At 37.8% G+C, this 22,353-nt stretch overlaps 2 protein-coding genes across 3 annotated transcripts; both read left to right on the top strand.

Annotated features, from left to right (window-relative positions):
- Positions 1-379: 379 nt before the first annotated feature.
- On the top strand, positions 380-9,958 carry pdpk1b (3-phosphoinositide dependent protein kinase 1b). The gene is made up of 14 exons (XM_039672236.2): positions 380-538; positions 2,809-3,003; positions 3,099-3,141; positions 3,232-3,369; positions 3,993-4,137; positions 4,260-4,357; positions 4,470-4,545; positions 4,781-4,849; positions 5,875-5,971; positions 6,062-6,235; positions 6,332-6,561; positions 6,645-6,702; positions 8,241-8,393; positions 8,478-9,958. Exons 1-14 carry the CDS (start codon positions 515-517, stop codon positions 8,589-8,591), a joined length of 1,614 nt encoding a protein of 537 aa, XP_039528170.2. The 5' UTR covers positions 380-514; the 3' UTR covers positions 8,592-9,958.
- A 1,208-nt stretch (positions 9,959-11,166) lies between these two features.
- kctd5b (potassium channel tetramerization domain containing 5b) lies at positions 11,167-20,971 on the top strand. Of its 2 annotated transcripts, XM_039672798.2 has the most exons (7): positions 11,167-11,814; positions 14,643-14,751; positions 14,842-14,933; positions 16,200-16,295; positions 16,425-16,535; positions 18,470-18,595; positions 19,541-20,971. In XM_039672798.2, exons 1-7 carry the CDS (start codon positions 11,614-11,616, stop codon positions 19,568-19,570), a joined length of 765 nt encoding a protein of 254 aa, XP_039528732.1. In that variant the 5' UTR covers positions 11,167-11,613; the 3' UTR covers positions 19,571-20,971. The 2 variants fall into 2 exon arrangements, with proteins under 2 accessions (XP_039528732.1, XP_039528733.1); XM_039672799.2 differs by lacking the exon at positions 16,425-16,535 and having other exon boundaries at positions 11,175-11,814.
- Positions 20,972-22,353: the final 1,382 nt, after the last annotated feature.

The raw sequence follows: 22,353 nt of genomic DNA, 5'->3' as shown, positions 1-22,353 counted from the left end.
TTTTTCTTCTCTCAGTTATTCACCATTATAGAAGTTTACCCGCTTCTTCTGAGAAACCCCGAAATTATGTTAAAATCACTCAATGGTGCTATATATGAGGCAAAATATACATTATAAAGACAAATATTACTACAGTGATATTTAATACGTCAATAATATTTAAATATCCGACGGTTGAATGGTGAATAGAATAATGAATGTGAAAGTCATTTTCATTGTGCCCAGTTTTTGAAGTTTTACGCTGACTGTTTAACGGAAGTTAAGTTACACCCATAATTCGCGCAAAGCGTCATGGGGTGTTGGAAAAAATATGGATTTACCGATTTACATGGAATTTTGGGGATTCGCCGTTTGGGGGCGCGCGGTATTTTTTATTTTTTTTTATCCCTCTCGACTGCAGTAGTGTTGTTGTGGCGTGACGTCACAGCCGTGAAGCGAAGGCGCAGAGAGGGCGGCCATGACTACAGTCTTCACAATTATTTAATCCCAAATAAATTACCCGCGGAAAACTTCCATGGCAAGAGCCACGAGTCAGATTGTGAGTACCGCTAGCCTCTTGGGAACGCGGGCTCGAAGCCGCCTCGCGCCGCGTTGCGCGCGCTGCTTGTAACGGCGATTTTTGGGGGGTGGCGCGGGACGCTTGCGACCCGACTCTTTTGCTTAGCATTTAGCTTCATTAGCCCGCTAGTCCCCAAAACAAGCGCAGGTCTATTAACCAGGAAGTGTCAACTTTTGTTTCTTATCGTAATTTATACAGGGATTTCTGAATGAATTATTAGGCTTGATGTTGATATTTTTAAAAGAGCATTGTGGACACATGCTCATATTGTTATGTGTTAGCGCTGCGAGCTAATTCTATCAACAAATGAAGTTGCTTGTTTTCTTAGCCGTTAGCCTGACCGCTAACTCACGACATAGGGTTTTGGTTGTGGCTGTCTTAAATCTGCTTTCGATTTACATAAATCATGTTTATTTCTAAGAATTAATTGAGAACATTCAGGGCTTGTTCGTAAGTCTCTGACAAACTACAACAGCGGTTTTGTGTCAGTCGCGCTTCTAGCATAAGTCGCCTCAGGTTGTTTTGCCTCATTTGCTTCTATGTTTGCTCTCAGTTTATCATTTTAAACCACAATTAAGGGATAATTAGTTGTACTACATGCCTATAACGGCTTATTAACATGTCCATGTTATCACTGACTTAGTTAAACATGTTATTTCCACTGAAATGAACAGACTCAGAGTTGCGGCCTATAAAAGTGGCTTGGAGATTTTTAAGGTTTCACCTTCTCATGTTCTTTTGACAGCCTATAATTATTACGTATAACGTCATATATATCACTAGACGAAGACAAAACCCTTATGAATATGATTGGTGAATTATCAGGCTCATTATCACTGGCACAGCATATTAAACTGGGTATGTAGGTTTTGATTTCTTCAAGATGTAAATCCTGCAATGTAACTTGCCTCTGTTATTTCGCTTGCTGTTATTATTGTTGTTTCTCAAGCCTCGTTAAGTGTATGAAGTATGAATTAATATTGTGTTGCGTGGGTTGCTAAGGGTAGTTAACAGGATTATTGCTGGAGATTTGACCAAAGTTCTTGTTGACGTGTGACTCATGTTTTATAGAGGTGTTTTGAAGTTCGTTATGCTGATTATGAATAATGTGAGCTGCAGTTACAGGTAGTGATGGGAGAAACGAAGCTTTTCAAAGCTTCGAATCAATTGAACTCGATAATGATTCCCTGTTTCGAAGCGTTCGAGGCGGCACACGTTGGTGACCCCTGCTGGTCAGAAGAACAGTGTAAATGCAACCAAAACTCATGCCAAACATGCATAAAAATAGCTTTTGCAAATTTGTTTTATTGAAAATGTATCAAATGCAATTAACTGATCATGTAATCTTGTTTGGTTTGTTCTATGGATGGCTCAGCTAAACAAGCCATTGGGAAACTATTTACTGCTATTATTCATTTTAATTATACAAATGCCTCATTAAACGTCTACAAATGTATTAAGCTGATCATCAGGTAAAAACCATAGCCGCTGGGGGTTGATCTCAGTGAATCTGCATGATTCATGTTTTCACAGAGATCGTATTATACCCTCTTCACTATTACTTACAAGGGAATGGGGCGATTTCGTACACAGCTTTCGAAACGGTTATGACATAGAGAAGCCTCGATTACTGAAAACACGTGACTTTGATGCCACTGATTTAAAATAAAAGGTTCGTAAAAAGGTTTCGCAGCTTCATGAAGCAGTGTTTTGAAAGCACCCATCAAGCAGTGTGAGAGAAAGTGTATATTAGTTCACTTTTTTAATAATTTAACAGTGATATCCAGTGTAATTATGAATATTCAGTGTAATTTAGGTGTAGTTTTTTTTAAGTAATTATATGTGAGAACTGTTTAAATGCTCTTTAACTCTTAAACTTACTCATAAACTGATTTGCAGTCAGAATGACACCCTGTGCATGTTTGTTTTCATTTATCAAAAACTTGCAATGTAATCGTTTGTGTTCCAAGTGAGCACATAATGTTATTTATCAACAACTTTAATATTATTAATACATAAAATATGTGCTCTCATCTTGCTGTCAACTATGAGTGACATATAGTTAGCAATAGCATATTATATAAAATGGGGATAAATATTTTTCTCTAAAATATTTAAATAATGCAAATGCAAAGAAATGGCGTGCTTTCTTTCATAAAAACTATCACAAGCCGTGCAATAATTACATCAGAGGCAGTAGTTCAGTAATGTGAGTAATACACTGACTTCCTCTTTCTTTTTCTCGTCAGTATGATGTTGCATCCCTCCACTCCTCTGTTCTCATCTCCTGTCCACCCATGGTAAGAGGCCAGCAGGACACGCCCCGTCTCCACGGCAGCAGCATGGAGGGACAGGCACTACCCCCCCAGCCGACCCAGCCTCGCAAGAAGAGACCCGAGGATTTCCGATTCGGAAAAATATTGGGAGAAGGCTCCTTCTCTACCGTATGACACACTTTTGAGATGTCATGCACATCTGATTTACCTCATAGTATTATTCATTTAATGTACTAACCTTTGTCATCTGTACTACTTTGCAGGTTGTCTTGGCAAAGGAACACTCGACGGGGAAGGAATATGCAAGTAAGTTGTTACATCATCAGACTGTGGTTCAAATGCATTACTAAATGTACTAAACATGTACTAAAGGTGTTTGTGCACGTGTTTCAACAGTTAAGATCCTGGAAAAGCGCCACATAATGAAGGAGAACAAAGCGCAATATGTTAAGAGAGAAAGAGACATCATGTCACACCTGGATCATCCATTCTTCGTCAAGCTCTTCTTCACCTTTCAGGATGAAGAGAAGCTCTGTATCCTTCATGCACTTGAGGGGTGGTCATAAAATTGGTTACTGAATCGATACAAATCACTAGCCTGGGTTTCCCTGGGTTTTACACTTCAGATGATCAATACAATTAATCGCAAGAAAGCATGTGCAAAATGATTATTTCCAAACTGTAAATGGTTAGTTCATCCAAAAATGTATTCTGTATTTTCTCCCTCTCATGTTGTTTTTGCGCGTTGTTGTAAATCTGTTTACATGAAGCCATCGTGTTTCCTCAGACGTCTTGGATTTGGATTAGACCACTCGATTGATTATTTTTACGATGCCTTTATGACATTTTTTTGGATCTTTTAAGTTTTAGAGGAATGGACTAGAAATCTAGAGGGACAGAAATCTTCCAGGTTTCATAAGAATACCTTCATTTGTGTTTGGAAGTTGAATGAAAATCTTGTAGGTTTGAAACGACATGAGAATGTACTTTTTGGGTGGATTATACTTTAGAAATACTGTAAATTGAGTCTTTGATAAAACTAACTCTATATTGCAATTTTTCACATTTTTATGTCTCATCTTCTTAATTTCTTAATGTAAGATAAACCTTAATGTTGACTGAGTTTAAATCGAATGCTTTCCTGAATGTACTGTCAGATTTTGGATTGAGCTATGCTAAAAATGGCGAACTGCTAAAATACATTCGAAAAATCGGCTCGTTTGATGAGACCTGTACGCGGTTCTACTCCGCTGAGATAGTTTGTGCTCTTGAGTACTTGCATCAGAAGGGCATCATCCACAGGTTAGTTGGTTTGTCTTTAATAGTTTTATTTGTCCTTTTCTATAGTGTGTTTTTGTTTAAATGTTTTATATATATATATATATATATATATATCCTGACATTGAGTTGTGGTTTTGTTACAGAGATCTAAAGCCAGAGAATATTCTGCTCAGTGAAGAGATGCACATTCAAATAACAGACTTTGGCACGGCCAAACAACTGTCCTCTGACAGCAAACAGGGTAATGGATATACTCCACATAGCAATCATCCTCTGACAGTGTAAACCATTCATGCACAAGTATCCTCTTTTGATAGTGACTGACATTGTTAATATGACGTTTCTCCCCGCAGCAAGAGCAAACTCATTTGTTGGTACGGCTCAGTACGTCTCTCCAGAATTACTGACTGAGAAATCTGCCTGCAAGAGGTAAACACCACTGATGAATATTTCATGGTTATATTTCATGCTTTTGTCGTAATGAAATGGGCCTAATTCAGAGATGCGTCATGTTAGTTTGTTGAAGCATTTATTTAGTGGTTCCTCTTATGAATCCTGGAGACATTATGTGCAAGAACAAGGGTTTATTTGATGTTTTGACTAAAGGTTCACTTTATTTGGCTTACTTGTGTGTTTATCTCAAACATATTTTTTCTTGTGGCAGTTCGGATCTCTGGGCATTAGGCTGCATAATCTACCAGCTTGTTGCTGGTTTGCCGCCATTCAGAGCTGGGTAAGTTTTTTTTCAGAGCACTAGCGATGTGTAAAACTAGATATTGATTTAAAGTGGATAAAAGGTGCTCCGATCAGGGTTTTTGGGGCCACTTACCGATCCCTGGATGCAGAACTGGCCAAAATAAAAATATAAAAAAATATATATAAAAATAAAATAAAAAGTAAAATAATACTTCATGATAAATAGAAGACGAATAGATCCACTGGGATTATTTAGCTATTCTTAACAACAATGTGTTTCTAGCAGGCCTAAATAAAAAAAAATTAAGATGATGAGAAAACTATCATGAATTGACAACTCTTGATATATTGGCAATCAAAATGTGCAATATATTCCATTCCCTCTCGTAGAGGTTATTAAGAGCAGCGTAGAGCTTAACAAACATAGTATTTCTGTGAGGAAAAAAAAATTATCATCAATGGACAGTAATCAAATGTAAAACCACTGCATTGTATTCATTGTATAAATTATAGATTAATCCGACTAAATCTACTAAAGAGCAGTGAGTGATTTTTTTCACTTGATTAACAGTAATGACAGACAGCAGTAGGGATATTAGGCATCTTGCGCGGATCCAATATACTATTACACTGACTTTCCACTGTTTTCCTACTGTTTCCACCCCCCAACTGTTTATGTTCACTTAAGACATAACCAACAGTGTTAAGTGAATACTCACCAAGCGTTAAACGATAGGTCTCTTTTCTTTCCTCTGTTGAACACAAAAGAAGATATTTTGAGAAATGTTAGGGTTAAGGTAATCAGACAGTTGACGGTAGACTTCCATAGTAGAAAAAAATGCAATAGTCAATACAGTTTTTTTTAATTATTTTTTTTTTCCGTGACACGAGAAATAGTGCGATATTATACTACTGTCAAAAAAGGGCAGAGTTTGAAGCATCGGGTTTTTCCCATGCATATTGTCAGCGCAGAACACTTTTTAATCTCATGATCTATCCCTCGTATGTGAAGAAGCTTAAACCTCCAATTACTAAACATTGTTTTCTTTTAATCCATCACAGGAATGAGTATCTAATATTCCAGAAGATTATAAAACTCGAGTACGAGTTTCCTGAGAAATTTTTCCCCAAAGCCAAGGACCTTGTGGAACAGCTTCTGGTCAGCCTTATTTCATCATAAATGTTTGTTTTTCTATTCATAGTGTAGGTGAGGATCTGCTGTGTGCTCATTGGTGTTTTACTTTCACAGTCACTGGATCCGTGCAAGCGGCTTGGCTGTGATGAGATGGGCGGCTACGGACCGCTGAGGTCCCACCCTTTTTTTGAAACCGTTAGCTGGCATGACGTACATTTGCGGACTCCTCCCAAACTAACGGCTTACCTTCCCGCCATGTCCGAGGATGACGAGGACTGCTATGGAAATGTGAGTCAACGCTAAAGACTTGTGGAGGGGTTTGATTTTCTTCAGAAAATGTCAAATTGAGATCATTCTTAATCTCCTTTTCTCTTTTATTTGCAGTATGATGATCTCCTGAGCCAGTTCAGTTGTATGCAGGTGGCACAGCCTGGCCCTGCCCCTTTAGTGCCCTTTACATTAGAGACAAGTGCTCCTACGTATAACCCCTCCCCTAGTGTGGATCAGTTTATACATATTCATGAGCTGGACAGTAATAGCATGGAGCTCGACCTACAATACAGCGACGAGGAGAAACGCATCTTACTGGGCAAGCAGAGTGCTGCAAACCCATGGTACACAAATACAGTCTTTTTTATGTGACTTTCTATCTGTGCATGCTTTCTGTAACTTTTTTTAATTATTATTTTTGTATCAGGCACCAGTTTGTGGAGAATAACCTCATCTTAAAAATGGGCCCAGTTGACAAACGCAAAGTGAGTAACTGTTGGTAGTCTGTTCATCTGTAAGAGTATTCAGTCAGATAGAATTGTTTTCCTGAACAAATGACTCTTGAAATGTTTAGGTGTGTTTTAACGACGTCAGAGTGACGTTAGAGAGCAGACGGCTCTGTAAGCTTTCGAATCACTCTCACAGTAATTTGATGTCATGCATCGATCGGTCTGCGCAGAGCAGATTTAAGTCGAACACGCCTATTGTTTTTGTTGAATTAAAGGAGTAGTTTACTTGTAAAAAAACTTTTGCTGATAATTTACTCACCCCATGTCATCCAAGATATCAATGTCATTCTTTCTTCAGTCGAAAAGAAATTAAGGTTTTTGATGAAAACATTCCAGGATGTTTCTCCATATAATGGACTTCAATGGGAACCAAACGGTTCAAGGTCCAAATGAAAGTTTCAGTGCAAACCGTTCAAAGGGCTTTAAACGATTCCAGACGATGAATAAGGGTCTTATCAAGCGAAACGATTGCTAATAAAAAAAAAAAGTTTTATAAGCTCAAATGGTCGCCTTGCTCTGTTCTGTGATGTGCGTTCGTGACTCTCCTGTTCGAACTCGTTCATCAAAATGAACGAATCTTTTTCCGAGTCTGTTCATTGAATGAACCAAATGACACGAAAAAAACATTAGTTCTTTTTGCATTGAAACTGTCTTTTGGACCTTGAACTGTTTGGTTCCCAGTAAAGTCCATTTATATAGAGAAAATTCCTGGAATGTTTTCATCAAAAACCTTAATTTCTTTTCGACTGAAGAACGAAAGACATGGACATATTGGATGACATGGGGGTGAGTAAATTATCAGCAAAAGTTTCTTCAAAAGTGAACTACTCCTTTAAAACCATACAACATGATCATTAGTATAGTCAATCGCTGATCCAATGATTCTTATGATTCATTTCTAACAGTGCAGTCCATCCAGTTCCCTAACAAATGATTCTTATGATTTGATTATTTTTAGTCGATCAAAACTATACAGCATGACCAGTATATTCCATTCAGTTCCTGAACGAATGACAGTCATAATTTGGTGCCTTCCTGAATGAATGACGCATATTATTCAGTTCTCTGTAGTAAATCAAATCAAATCAAATTTTTTTCATTTTAGTGAAGCAGAACAACCAGTGTAGTCAGACCAATTATTGACGACCGACTCTCATGATTTGATTCTTTTTAGTGAATCAAAGACTGTTGGAAGTTCTAGGACAGGAGCTATGTTTTAAAATCTTACTTTAATACAGGGGTGCCCAAACCTTTTCCTACGAAGGGCCAAAAATCAAACTTGATTGTGAGCCGTGGGCCAAAAGTAAATTTTGCATCATAAATCAAATGGTATTACATTAAAGTTGCTATGGGTTTATTTGTTTTTTAACATTTAAAATAAATATAAAAAAAATCCCCTCTCCCCGGCGGGCCAAATCAAAGGATACCACGGGCCAACTTTGGCCCGCGGGCCCTAGTTTGGGCATCTCTGCTTTAATAAAAGAGTTGATGTGTCCTTTTGTGTGCATGTGTAGGGTCTGTTTGCACGGAGGAGGCAGTTGCTACTGACTGAGGGTCCTCACTTGTACTACGTGGATCCGGTCAATAAAGTTCTGAAAGGGGAGATTCCATGGTCACCTGAACTACGGCCAGAAGCGAAGAACTTCAAAACCTTCTTTGTTCACACGGTAACAGCAGTCTATTGCTATCTTATAATGTCACATCTACATGGTTTAAATGTGATGTGTAATGACGCCGCTTTGTTCCCGTAGCCAAACCGGACGTACTATCTAATGGACCCAAGTGGCAACGCTGATAAATGGTGCAAGAAGATCCAGGAAGTTTGGAGGAAGATCTACCACAAACACCAGAGCCCCAGCCTATAGGACTACAGTGCTCCTCCCCTTTGGCCACGCCCCCCACAGCTCTCCAACCAATCACAGGACGGGGGCACGCCCCTGTAGAGACGCCTCTCCAGCTATATATTGTCTTTGTCTCCTCATATATCAGTCCCGTCGCTCCCAGGCACTTTCTCTGTTCAGATTCAGTTCTTTCACACACGCCGAGGGTGGAGACTTCACAACCAAAAGCAGCAGTCGGCGCGTCGTGTCGGCAGGCGAGCCGTAGAAAACCTTTATCACACGTTTAGACCAAGTCTTTCCATCGGTTTAAAGCAATGCAGGTAACAAACCCTTTCAACCCACCTGTCGCGGAACAAGTGCACACGCTCTCTTCTTTTCTCGCACACTCACCTCCTTACATTGAAACGCCTAAACGCTTTGTAGTGCGTGTGGCTTTAGTCTGCGTTTAGAATTAAGGCGGGTCCTTTTACCCTTATTGGCTACAGTAGCTGGTCTTGCTGATTCCGATTGGAGGATGTGGTGTCGAATCTCTCCTCAGCATGTTCACGTTACGAATAAAGCTTCAAATCGCATCAGGAGACGGCACCACACCGCCACGAAAGCCACATGGGTAATGTGGTTTGAGAGGGTAATTTGTCCCCCCCCTCCCCCGGTCCTATGCTGAAAGCACGACTGAGTTTAGCTGTTTTCCTTTAATTAAAGCGCTTGCATTGTTGACGGTATGCTTTGCTGATTGCGACGGAGGGACAATCTGGTCGTGTGCGCGCGTTTGGCTCCTCTCATTTGGCCGTTTTTAACAGGAAGTCCGTGGAGTGAGTGAGACCGACAGACTGAGTGTGTGTGCGCGTGTGTCTTCCTGATCGGTAACAGATGACTGTGATGTACAGTTGATGTAAAATTGCAAATGGGAGGTGAGTAAAGAGGTGACTCTAGGATCCAGGTTTTGTATTTTTATTCTTGTATAAGGTTATTGGGCCGCTCCGTTCTGGCCTGGCTTCTGTGTTATTTAAATTCTAATATATGAAAGCATATTTGGATTGAAGTCATGTTCCAGGGCCTTGCTGTGTATGTATTGAATATGTATAGCCTTTGAATGTGAAGAATTATTGTAAACTATGATATTTTACTGCTTTTGTTTTCTTACTATATCATATACATTTTCTATTTGCGCAGTGATTGGCTCATTTCTGATAATTTAATGCCTGTATGCGCACGGCCCCACTTGTCTGTGTGCGCGCATGTGTGTCTGTGTGTGAGAGAGATATGGTTTGTGTGTGTGTGCGTGGGGGGTCCTTGTGCGTGTAGGCAATGTGTGTATTCTTCTTGTCGACCTTTTGCGCTCGACAAAACCTAGAACTGAAATAAAGCATGTAGGGTTTTAGGCCAACAAACGCAGTCTCTTTGGTTTTTCTCCGTGTTTGAATGATATTGATTTTAAAGTTGTTGTTCCCTTGACAGTCAAAGGCTATATAATATAAGGAATATATGCATAAAACAAATAAATGAAACCCTTTTAGGATTAAGAACATTTGAATTATCCTAAAAATATTTATGAGATGTGTTTATTATATTTATTACTTTTTGGGGTGGAATAGGTTCAGGACAGGATTTGTTAGATCTATTTTGTAGATTAATTAGCCTAGTCAGTTTCAAAAGTAGCTAATCAATTTGACCCACTAATTACAACCTAACTTCATGATACCAGTTTGGAAATCTAAATTATCCGCCCTCTGTAGTGAACTCATGCAATCTCACAGTTGTTCGTGCAGCCCTTCAGGCTAAAATAAATGGGCTTTTAGTCGCTCAACCTAGTGGGCATTTTTTGGAATCACATGCATCATGTGATGACCTATAAAGATTTTTACTACAAGTATTGCAGGCGCCATTTAGAAAAGCTGTTCATTAGACATTAACCTTCAAATGTTCTTCGTTTCCTGTTTACACTTCTGGGTCTTTACGACCCCAACAGTTGATAAGTAATTGTACAAAAAATATACATTTAATATATCATTTTTTTTTTGTTTGTTTACTTCACATCTATTCATTAATGCGGTGTTTTTGGAGATATGAAGTACTTTTGTATCCATATACCACACAATTCCTCAATTACACCATTAGCTTGCATATGAAATATTTTTTTTTATGATACATTGCATTTATGCTCAAGTACTAGGCCTTCATTTCTGTGTAAAAATTTTCAGATTTATGCCGGATTTTTTTTTTTTTTTGACACATGAAGAAAATATATTTATTTTTTTAAACATTTCTCATTCATTTCAATGTGGGGTCATTGATCCCGAAGACCAGAAGTGTCAACGTTTTTTTTTTCATACCTTCAGAACAACCGAATCAAGCCCAGGGTTTTTTTTTTGTGTGTGTGTATAGATAGATAATGTATGAAAAGTCACAAAATCTTATTCCACTGAAATGAAGCGAACTTTTTTTTTTTAGTAAGTAAAAGTCGATTGGGGTCGTATAGACCCCATGACCCGATTGAGGGCTACAGTAACACTTTACGGTCCAATTCTCACTATTAAGTAGTTGCTTATTAGCATGCATATTCCTTTTTTTTTTTTTTGCTGGGACAAGTATACAAATTTGCCAAAAAAAATACTCAACTCTAAACTTGCATCAATTAACAGATTAAACGTCATTTACATTACTGACATTGGCTGTTTATTATTAGTAGCCTACTTATAAAGCACATATTAATGCCTTATTCTGCATGACCAATTTGTCCCATGATCCAACTATTAAAAAAAGCGAAGTTCGATCGAATCACTAAAAAGTATCGGTTCATTAGAATGACTCCTTTTCGAATCAGTAGAAATTCAGTCGCTGACTATCATCCAGTGGACTTAGATATCGGAATAAACAACACAGCCCATGTCTTTTCTCCGTCTCGCGCCCAAAAAAACAAATCCGAGGGGTGTATCTCTCGCCGTCAGTGCGCTGCGCCCTTCGCGCGTCTGTTGGGTTAACTTGGTTCTAGTGGAGAGGCGCGCGGTCGCCGTTACGCACTTCAGCGGAACACCGAGAGCTCAGGATGGCCGAGAGTCACGGCGAGATCAGCGGCCACGACTGTCGACTGCCTCCCGCTCACACCTTCAACCACAGATCCTCCAAGTGGGTCCGTTTGAACGTCGGCGGCACGTATTTTCTGTCCACCAGACAGACTCTCTGCCGGGACCCCAAATCATTCCTGTTCCGCCTGTGCCAAGCAGAGCCAGACCTCGACTCGGATAAGGTAATACAGTTTGATTGTTTCATTTAGAGATCATTTTGCCACTTTAACTGAGATAAATAACTTGGCATCTAAGACAGAGCATTTATTTATTTAGTTCATGTATAAGTTATTTATAAAGAATGGTTGGGAAAAGTAGGTTAGAGAGTGCAGAAGTCTGTAAATGATACTCAAACAAAGCTTTTTTAACACGCATTTGATATTATTTATAATAGAATTATACAAATTTTAGGATCATTATTAAATAAGATATATGCATCAACATCTAAACATTGTTTTTAAAAGCTGTAATGTATAAACAAAACCAAAACTGACAGCTGTACAGAAATAAATGCAGCCTATCTATGTTTTAAAATCACTTATCATGTGGCATTATGCATGCATGAACCTGTTTTTGTTCAGTTTGTTAATTATTCACAAGACAAAAGATCTGTTCCTCCTCAGTTTGGAGGAGATGCTTTAAAATGGGTCATCAGAATGAAGCGGTTGTTTCACTTCTCTGCAGTTCATAATCACTTATATTGTTGCATGGAGTTATTTGTGTTGTTTCTATGGTAATTCGGGGGGTTGTCCAGATGGCTGTTTTTGTCTAGAGTTGTTTTCCTGTCGAATGGACTCGAACAAACACACTTTTACCGTCCGCCCCAGTCCCAGAACAAGCTCTCTACTGTTCTTCTCCTCGAGTGTTGGGCAGACTGTGGCGTCCTGGGTTGGCCATGTCGATGACATCATCAGCACATCTGCCCCAGTTTTGCTTTGTAATCTGGACACAATCCCGCTTATGACACCTGAGCTGTGTCCGAGATCAGGGTTAAAGGTTATGGGTCAGATCAGGCAATGGTCAGTGTTGTTTTTAAGTGTAGGCCTAAATATAAAAAAGGTGCATTACAGCTGGTAATTGGTTTTATTTCTAAGTAAAAATTAGTAGCCTAGTATTATTTAACATGATTGAATCGATTAGACTGCAGTTATTCCAGTGGAAAATATTTTTTTTGCATTATATCCAAACTCTTGAAAAAAATGGATAAAATCGGAAAACTGATAAATTGTATCAAAATTTTATCTAAAAAAAGAAAACTGACAGCATTATTGTGATATGGGGAAAAATAAAGGTGTTATAAGGACGAAATAATTGTCTTCAGTCTAAATGATTATTATTAGATATTACTTCCTAATATTTGAATTTATCGTTAAAGCTAACATGCTTTGATTTTTTGTTAAAATCGGGTTTAAAATGTTGAAAACTGAACAGAAATAGCATGTATTGTGTCATTAAATGGATGAAAATAAAGATGTAGTAATGTAAAGATGAAAAATCTTTCTACAGTCTACATGTTTGTGAAATCTTACTGCCTAATATTTGACTTCGAACGCTTAGCCCTCAAACCGTATTCACTTTATAGCCCTTAATCCTGTAATTGTGGACAAATGTGGGCAAAGAGGACTCAGGTGTGATCCTAATTTTTATTTATTATAAATGTTATATCACTGTCTTCGATAAAGTTTTGTCTATCCATTTATGTTGATTTTTTTTTATTTTGGGGGTATTTTTGAATTTTTTTACTTCAAAAAGTAATGTAAATTATGCTTATTTTATGTTTAATTTTTTTAACTACATTAAAATATCATTCCATTAAGTTCTTCGAGCTAAAAGCTAAAGATGAAGTGACTTTGCCGTCACCTGGTGTCTTAATTTGGCTTATTTTAGAATGCTCTAAATTACAGTTTTTCCCTTTCATTTCTATGGGTGCCCATTTTTGACATTGTAGAATTGAGTCAAAAAAATTGTGTGTGTTCAGAAGGCAAACTTAGGAAAAGTAGCCAAGTCTTGTACCACTCAGATCATCAAGGGAAGTATTTTTTAAAAAATAAATCAAAACTATTTTCCCCACATTTGTCCAGAATACGGTTTTAGGGTTAAATGTAACGTTAAAATGTTTTCTCCTATTAATTATCTCATAATATGCAGAAATAATTATACGTAAACCATTTCTAGTTTGATTAGACGGTACTTTATCAAAACAGTCCTGTTTGTCGTCTCGAGTTTGGGGGCGGAGCTAATGTTAAACTATTGCATTTTATTTGGTGGCAACAAACATTACACGCTTCCTCTTTAAATCGTATCATATAACGAGTGGTTGAAGTGCACACTTTCACTGTAACAAATTAAATAGGCTACTATTTTTTGCCATTTGCACAGCAGTGTGTGTCATCCTTTTGGGTTCTCGCTGCTCCTGCTGTCTTACCTCCTCTCATCTCTCAAATCTCAGACGGTAATCTCAAAATAACCCTAATCCAGAATAATCCTGCTCTCTAGGGGCTTTAACCCTGTAAAGAGCAGGAGTCTCTAAGGCTCTGGGAAATCACTCCACGCTGTTTGTGCCCCAGATTTGATAAAAGGCGGATTTCAGCCTCACACACTGTTCTAGGTCCATTACGCATCTGAAAGTGTCCTGGTTCAAGCTTGAACAGAATATTGTGAGTGTGTGTGTGTGTGTGTGTGTGTATCGCATACGTTTATTTTTTTATGAATGTGGCCTGCATGCCATTAAAAACAGATGCCGAGTCCCGCACACACAACTCATTAATGTTTAAACTCACTTTCCTCTAATGGATCTCTTCTCTTGCTGTTCCCTGGTTGCACACAAAGGCTGTTTTGTAATAATAATGACATTTTCCATTGTCAAAACCTCACAAAAAAATTAAAATTGTACTATTTTTACTGTTTTTAGAGGGTTTTAGCAGGGGATGGTTTCCAGGGCATTGCTGTGCAGTTTGGGTGTTTGTAGGTCGCTGAAGTTTCTTTCTCTGTCCTTTCATTTATACTGTAGGATGAGACGGGGGCATATTTGATTGACAGGGATCCCATGTATTTCGGGCCTGTACTGAATTATCTGAGACATGGAAAGCTGGTCCTCAACAAGAACCTGACAGAGGAAGGTACGGCAAACACGCACCGTCAAACTGACGTGATTGAGAGTGTGATTGTTGATCTGCAACTTTAATTCGGTTTGCATGTGTGTGTCTCAGGAGCTCTTGAAGAGGCGGAGTTCTACAACATCACATCGTTAATAAAACTCATCAAAGAAAACATCAGTGAAAGAGATGCTAAGACGATACACGTAAGGGAGTTGGACAACACTCAATTCACTTTAAATTAGGCTAGATAAAGTTATGAAATTTAATTCTGGCAGTATGCAAATCTATGTGTGTCTTCAGGCATACATTTAAAGTGGATCTATTATGCCCCTTTTAAGATGTAATATAAGTCTCAGGTGTCCCCAGAATGGGCCTGAAGTTTCAGCTTAAAATGCCCCACATATCATTTATTACACCATGTTGTTCAGTATTTTTGAGTGGAAGAAAAAACATGCTGTTTTCGTGCATGTGTCTTTAAATGCTAATGAGGTGCAAAAACTAAAACATTTGTTTGGTTTTGATTAACATCTCTATCGCGGTGACATTGCGGTTCTTTTCAAGTTTATTATCTGCATGCATTTCAGGCCCCGTCCACAGTACTGCGTTTTCGTTTAAAAACGGAGACCTTTTGCTACGTTTGCACCTCCCGTCCAGACTAAAACGAAAAAAACCCCGAAGAAATAAAACGAAAAAAAACCCCGAAACGCTGCAGCGCCATTTTGCGTTTTGAATCTCCGGAGACGGGACAAAACGGAGGAGTTTAGAAACGCTGACGCAGAGGCTTACGCTCGGCTCTATGATTGGGTGTCATCAGTCATGACGTGTCCTTCCCTGATTCGTCAGCCAGCCATCACATGACCCGTTTCCTGTTTTTCACCGGCACGTGCATGCCCAGTGTTTTGGTGAATGGTCACGTGATCCGCATTTTCAGTCGTTTTAATGTCGATGGAGATCAATTCTAATACGCGGATAAAACGCCGGCGTGGACGGAGATCGTATTCGTAAAATAGATCGTAAAATAGAAAATCCCTCCCTGCACTTGACTGAATGACTTTAGTAGCTTTAAGAAGAATTTCTTACTTGAGCGCTGCTGTTAAATGCTCTGGCGAGGAGATAAACATGGCGGACTGTGTCCAGCTCACTGTGGGCGGGTCTATGCTAATAAGGCAGAGTTAATCAGAAATCGTGGGTGTGGCCTAAGCTTACTCAATGTGACATCACATTGCATAGAAACTGCGAACAACTTATTCTGAGACGCGGTTCATGATTTATGGGGATTAAAAAAAGGAATGCATGGATTTTTACCATCATATGGTGGTTGTGTACACACTGCTGACACACATTTATGTTCAAACACCATATTAAAGTGTATTCTGCAAAATGGGTCCCCTTTAAATGAAATGAAAATGTAGCATGTAAATGGAGGACAAATGTTTAAGATGTTTTACCACCTTTGTCTTTGTCTTCAGACGCCAGTCAAGCATGTTTACAGAGTTCTGCAGTGTCAAGAGGAAGAACTGACGCAGATGGTCTCGACCATGTCGGACGGATGGAAGTTTGAGCAGGTAAATCAAACCCGGCATCAGTTCATCTGATCATTCCATCTCCACAACAATCAGAATCGCTCCCGCCGGTTCAGCTGACCTGCGGTGTGTGATGCAGGCCCTGCCTTACGCTCTGATTGGTTGTTGCAGCTTGTCAGTGTAGGTTATGGGCGGGCCCAGAAGTCAGAGTTTTTCCTGATTGTGTCTCGGGAGGTGAAGGGGGAGGAGTCAAGCCAAACTCACCCCGCCCACAGTGGAGAGGTGTGTCCAACAATCCCCTGTCCCCCCACTAACCACTGCATGCCCTCGCAGTTTTGGTTTTCAGTGCAATGGACACAGTGAATGTGGTTGTCCGGCATGTGACTTGCGTGGATGTCGTGCTGTCGATCTGCATGTTTTTAAGTGTTTGCATGCGGTGGATCTCTGCGTTCTGATGCATTCCCGAGCATGTGGACTGTTTAGGTGCACCATGTTATATTTTAATTTAAAGGGTTCGTTCACCTAGAAATGAAAATTATCCCTCAAGCCATCCCAGGAGCCAAACACAAAAGTTATATTAAATAAAAAATATCCTGGATCTTCCAAGCTTTGTAGTGGGAGTGAATAGTAATTGTTGAAGTGATGCGTTTTTGTAAGAAAAATATCCATATTTAGAACTTTATAAACTATAATCACTGGCTTCCGGTGAAAGGTCAGAGGTCACTCTTCCGCCGGATTTGGAACTGGACTCGCGTACGGAAGCCAGTGTTAATAGTTTAGAAATTTATAATAGGGCTGTGCAAAAATTAATTGCGATTAATCACATCCAAAATAAAAGTCTGTGTTTACATAATATATTTGTGTGTGCTGTATATAATTATTTTGTATTTATAAATACACACACATGCATGTATATATTTAAGAAAATGTGTTAATCTATATTATATAAATATAAATATTTTATATATGAATATGTATTTATATATACAGAATTTAAGTGCAAATAATTCTTAAATATATACATGCATGCATAGGTATTTATATATACAAAATAATTATATACAGCACACACAAATATATTATGTAAACACAGACTTTTATTTTGGATGGGATTAATCGCAATTAATTTTTGCACAGCCCTAATTTATAATAAATATGGATATTATTCTTACGAAAACGCATCGCTTCGTTTCAGAAGGCTTTTATTAACCCACTGGAGTCAAATGGATTACTTTTATGATGGATGGATGCGCTTTTTTGGGCTTCAAAATCTGCGGGACCATTCACTCCCATTATAAAGACATGTACATGTGGAGTAAGTCAATTATGGGATAGTTTTAATTTTTGGGTGAACAAACCTTTTATAAGGCAAGACACCCCTGGTGAAAAGGGTAAAAATGTAACAAATGCATATAAGCTTTTCAATTTTTTTATAATGTATAAATATCCTAATAGTTTATTTGCATACATTTCCAGAACAGATATCTGAACATTGGATAAAGCCAGGTTCAGAATTCTTGTTTTATTTTGATGACAATTCGATTTTTGCATTTTCAGTCAAGAGCCAGAACAAAATACATTTTCACCATGTTTTTTGGGCTAAAATGTATTAAATCAATCAAATGATATATGAAACAAAACCCTCTGTGATTGATTTTGAGAAAACAGCTTTTAAAAAAAGATCAATTGTAATTGGTATCTATAGATGCAAATAGATATAGCATTTAAAAGTGTATTTTGGATGTTTTCTTTCCACTAGTCTGAAAAAACTTTCAAAATTGACCAGTGTGTGCAAAAACTAGCTTTTTTTGCCTGTACTGTCTTGCCTTGAACTGATTATTCTTCCAAAAATGTCAATTCTGTCATTTTCTCACTGTTATGCTGTTCCAAACCTGCACTTTATATCTACATATTGTGCGCAGCATTCACACTGTACAGTTAAAGTGAATGGGAACGCAAATAATATGCTCCAAAATAAGCATCATAAAAGTGTGATATCACAATAAAAAATAGCTCTTGAATCACAATTGTGCGTAATATTTAAAAAAGCCGTATTAAGATGTTAGTGACGCCAAATTGTCAAAACAAAAATGACATAATTAGCATTTTTGGGTGTACTGTTTCTTTAATCATTAATAGTCGCTCATTGAGAACAGTTGCTCATCTCTGTGCGTTCCTCTCTGCTTCTGTCTCTCTGTTTCTCATGTTTTATGTAGTTGGTGAGTATCGGCTCCTCCTATAACTACGGTAGTGAAGATCAGGCGGAGTTCTTGTGTGTTGTTTCTAAGGAACTGCACAACCAATCGTATAGCAGCAGCTCCCAGCCCAGTGAGAAAGCCAAGGTAAGCAGCGTGTGTGTTCGGCTGTGTTCCAATTGGATTACTAGCACACTGCTCTATTGACCCAATCATACTTCGCCATCCGACATAGTCAGGAGAGTTAGTAGATTAGCATGGGAGGATTTGAACTTGAAAAACGGTGTGTACTGACGCCTTTCCGCTGTTAAAGCAACATTCCTTCTTATGTTCAATTAGGGCTGGGCGATATGGCTGAAAACTTTATCACGATATCAGTGTTTCATATCGATAATTATTGATTTTTTTTTACCCATTTAAAATAAGGACCAGGAGAAAATATATTACATTTAAACATTTTTATTTTAAACTTAACATTCCTCTGATTATGATCCCAAGACAGAAATGTCAAGTCAAATAATTAAAATGTAAGGTAAGTCTAGCTAAGAGTAAAAAAGGTGACAGTGGTGCGGTGCAGCGGGACAGGATTAATTTGCTATATTTTAGATCAACATATTTGTTTTCCTTAATTTTAATTAACCCTAACTGTATTCTCATCAGAATTATAAATAATTGATTTCCCTATAAAATAATTCTACCAACACATTTCATTTTCTTAATTTCTTTTTTAATCAATGTGTAACTTAAAAATAAACAGATTAGTGATCTGTTTTGAGGACAAGAAATGAAAACCAATGCGATATGATGAATGTCCAAAAGATGGAACACATATTTATCCAAAAATAGTTATTTTAAATGGTAATAATATTTCACATTATTACTACATTTTTGATGAAATAAATGCAGCCTTGATGAGCAGAAGAGATCCCCAAACCTTTGAACACTAATTTACACTGTAATTTTTCAACAATAGTTAAACTATTTGGTTATTTCAAAGAGAGCCGTTGTGTTGCAGAGCATTATGGACAGTAGCTCAATGCAGATTAGTAATCTTTCGTTGTATCATGTAAATCCTCTGCTGTTTTCCCTCAGATCCTACAGGAGCGCGGCTCTAGAATATGAGCTTCTGTCTGATATATCTGAGACGTATCCGTTCTTTCTAGAAGCTTCCATGAGCTTGTTCTCTTCACGCGCACCGACAAACTGAAGCACGCAAGCAGCACGTGAAGAGCATGTCCACTTAAGGTGCCTGGAATAAAAACGGGGATGCTTGATTTTTGATCTTTATGGATTCATGGACTGATTCTGATCGACAGGAACTGAGAAACTGGACCATTGTAAATCTCAGGGATCAAAAGGAAACGGTGACGTCACTCTGAATCACTGTCCACCTGTTACAATCACAATCACTCTGTCCAACAGTGATGCGTTTTCTAGTTTAAAACAAATAGTCTTAGTTACAAGTGTACAAACAAACCTGATGATCATGTTCTCCTGTATGATATGAGTCACATGATCAATGACTTTTGGTTGACACTGTCATTTGATTTGTATAACCAACCAATAGTTAATAGGGATTTTGAAAATCGGCTGCAACTTTGCTGTAACGCCACGGTTGAGCACAAGAGTAACATTTCATAGTGTGAGATTTCAAAAGTTTGGGGTCTGTAAGATTTTGAAATATTTTTGAAAAGTCTCTTCTACCAAACCTTAATTAATTTAATTTAAAAATAAGGTAAAAACATTCACCATTGCGAAATATTATTACAATTTAAAGGAATTGTTTTCTATTGTAATATAATTTCAAATGTAATTTATTTTAGTGATCAAAGCTGAATTTTCGGCATCATTACTCCAGTCTTCAGTGTCACATGATCTTTCAGAAATCACTCTAATATGATGATTTGCTGCTCAAGAAACTTTTATTATTATTATCAGTTGTGCTGCTTCATGTTTGAGACTGTACTACATTTTAATCAATAATAAATCATTTTTATTTGAAATAGAAATCTTTTTGTAACATTACAAATATCTTTAATTACACTGTTGACCAATTCAATGCATCCTTGCTGAATAAAAGTATTCTTTCCTTTTTTAAAAAAAAATCTTACTGACCCCAAACTTTTGACCTGTATCTTTTTTTACTCTGTTTGAACATTATTGCTTTTGCACTACTGCTAATATTGTTATCATCCAGGCAATCTTTCAGAGATATCACTTGCTGTTAAGAAATGTGTTAGTGTATCTTATTACCTTATGGCTGGGCCTTAAAGGGAAGGATCTTTTCTGTCTGTCAACCAAGAGGAAAGCATTTAAATGACACCTTGCACATTTTAATATAAGGACAAACACTATTATATATCCTGTAAGGTAACAATAGATGCATTTGTATGTCATTTTAAACACATTTTTGTGTTTTGGTAACAAGTAAAATCTAAACCTGTACAGCAAAATCTCACAAGCTGAATGCAACAACACACACATCCACACACTTTTAAGACATAAATGCATTTTTAACAAAGAGTTATGTGTCTGTCTGCTTCTTACTGCCATTGTGGAGAAACGCGAGCACGTTATTTGTACAATTAAATTAAGTTAAAATGGTTAAAAAATAATATATACCAAAATGAAATAAAAACTAAACACAAACATATTTTTTTTCTCATTTTCATTTTTTACCTTGCTAGGGTTGCACAGTATATCGATACTACGGTAGTATTGCGATACTAAAGCTTGCAATGCCTCTGTATTTTTTTAAACGGTATTATTGTGAATTATATGTTTTATTGCCCATTTTACAACATGTGAATCTGTCGTCACTGGTAATTGTCGTTTGAACCTTTCCGAATCCACCATCAAATTAATACATTTAATTATATCAAGTGCTGTGAGAAAAGGCTAAATCTCCACCGGCTCCAGCATCCTCACACGTTCCTTATGTGTACGTGTACAGATGTGACGTAATGACGCAAAGACATGCTCGAATCTCCACTGGAGTCCCACTGCCTGGAGTCAAAAACATTTTCATAAGCTTACCGCTTTCAATCGTGCTAAAGCAAGCAGAGAGTTTTGAACACTGGCTGGTTATGTATTTTCTCCAATATGTAATTTGGATTATTTTTAACCCCCCCAAAAGCTACGGACTGCAGCTTTAAGGATTCGGGTTGGATAAATGATTCAGTGACTCAATCATTGAGACTTGCTGCCACCTACTGACGGTTTTAGTTTTCAATTTACAAATTTTTCCCAACATGATCGCATTTCTATATGTCCCGAGTTTTATTGCCAATTAAAAATATTATTTAATCTCATTACATTATTTATGCAATTGAGCACCATTAAACTGTCAGTGTAAATATCTAAATGTCACTTTATGCCAATTTATGTGCGCCGTTGGCAGTGCTAAGATGGATTTACACTGATAGTAGCATTAGCCAGTTATTTATTCACATTAATAAAGTATTTAGTGGAAAATCTCGTCTATTTTCAGCTAACGTTAGGCTTATGGGATTTTTTTTAAACTAGCATTTAAACGAAAACTATAAATGAAAACCGAAAATGCAAAAACAAAAGATAATTCAAAATGTTAAAAACCGAAATATCTGCCTACCTATCTCAGTCAGTCATGTCTGTCAAACGGGTCACGAAGTGGTCACGTCATGTAAATGGAGAGCATCATTTGAATATTAAGATACCCCTTTCATGCTGAGATAATCCAGGAGTCGCTGCTGCACCATCTGTGCACACACGTGACCAGCACTACATGACAAGAAAAAGCGGCTGTGTGACTGTGTCCCAATCATAGACTGTAAAAAGGTCCCAGTTCAAACTAGGCTGCTTCCTTCGAAGGCCCTGACGGTCGGACCTGGGACGGTCTAGTTTACGGAGGACTGTTCTTGTCGCCT

Source organism: Pimephales promelas, chromosome 22 (assembly GCF_988280905.1).
Source record: "Pimephales promelas chromosome 22, fPimPro1.hap1.1, whole genome shotgun sequence".
Classification (NCBI taxonomy): Eukaryota; Metazoa; Chordata; class Actinopteri; order Cypriniformes; family Leuciscidae; genus Pimephales; species Pimephales promelas.
This window is presented reverse-complemented; position numbering and strand designations above follow the sequence as displayed.

What these genes read in the sequence shown, in the direction of transcription:
- pdpk1b (XM_039672236.2), top strand. Translation starts at nt 515, where the DNA reads ATGGCAAGAGCCACGAGTCAGATT. An exon ending in GAGAAGGCTCCTTCTCTACC is followed by an intron (nt 3,004 to 3,098) that starts GTATGACACACT and finishes ACTACTTTGCAG; the next exon opens with GTTGTCTTGGCAAAGGAACA. An exon ending in CAGAAGGGCATCATCCACAG is followed by an intron (nt 4,138 to 4,259) that starts GTTAGTTGGTTT and finishes GTTTTGTTACAG; the next exon opens with AGATCTAAAGCCAGAGAATA.
- kctd5b (XM_039672798.2), top strand. Translation starts at nt 11,614, where the DNA reads ATGGCCGAGAGTCACGGCGAGATCAGCGGCCACGACTGTCGACTGCCT. An exon ending in ACGGATGGAAGTTTGAGCAG is followed by an intron (nt 16,296 to 16,424) that starts GTAAATCAAACC and finishes TGGTTGTTGCAG; the next exon opens with CTTGTCAGTGTAGGTTATGG. An exon ending in AGCCCAGTGAGAAAGCCAAG is followed by an intron (nt 18,596 to 19,540) that starts GTAAGCAGCGTG and finishes GTTTTCCCTCAG; the next exon opens with ATCCTACAGGAGCGCGGCTC.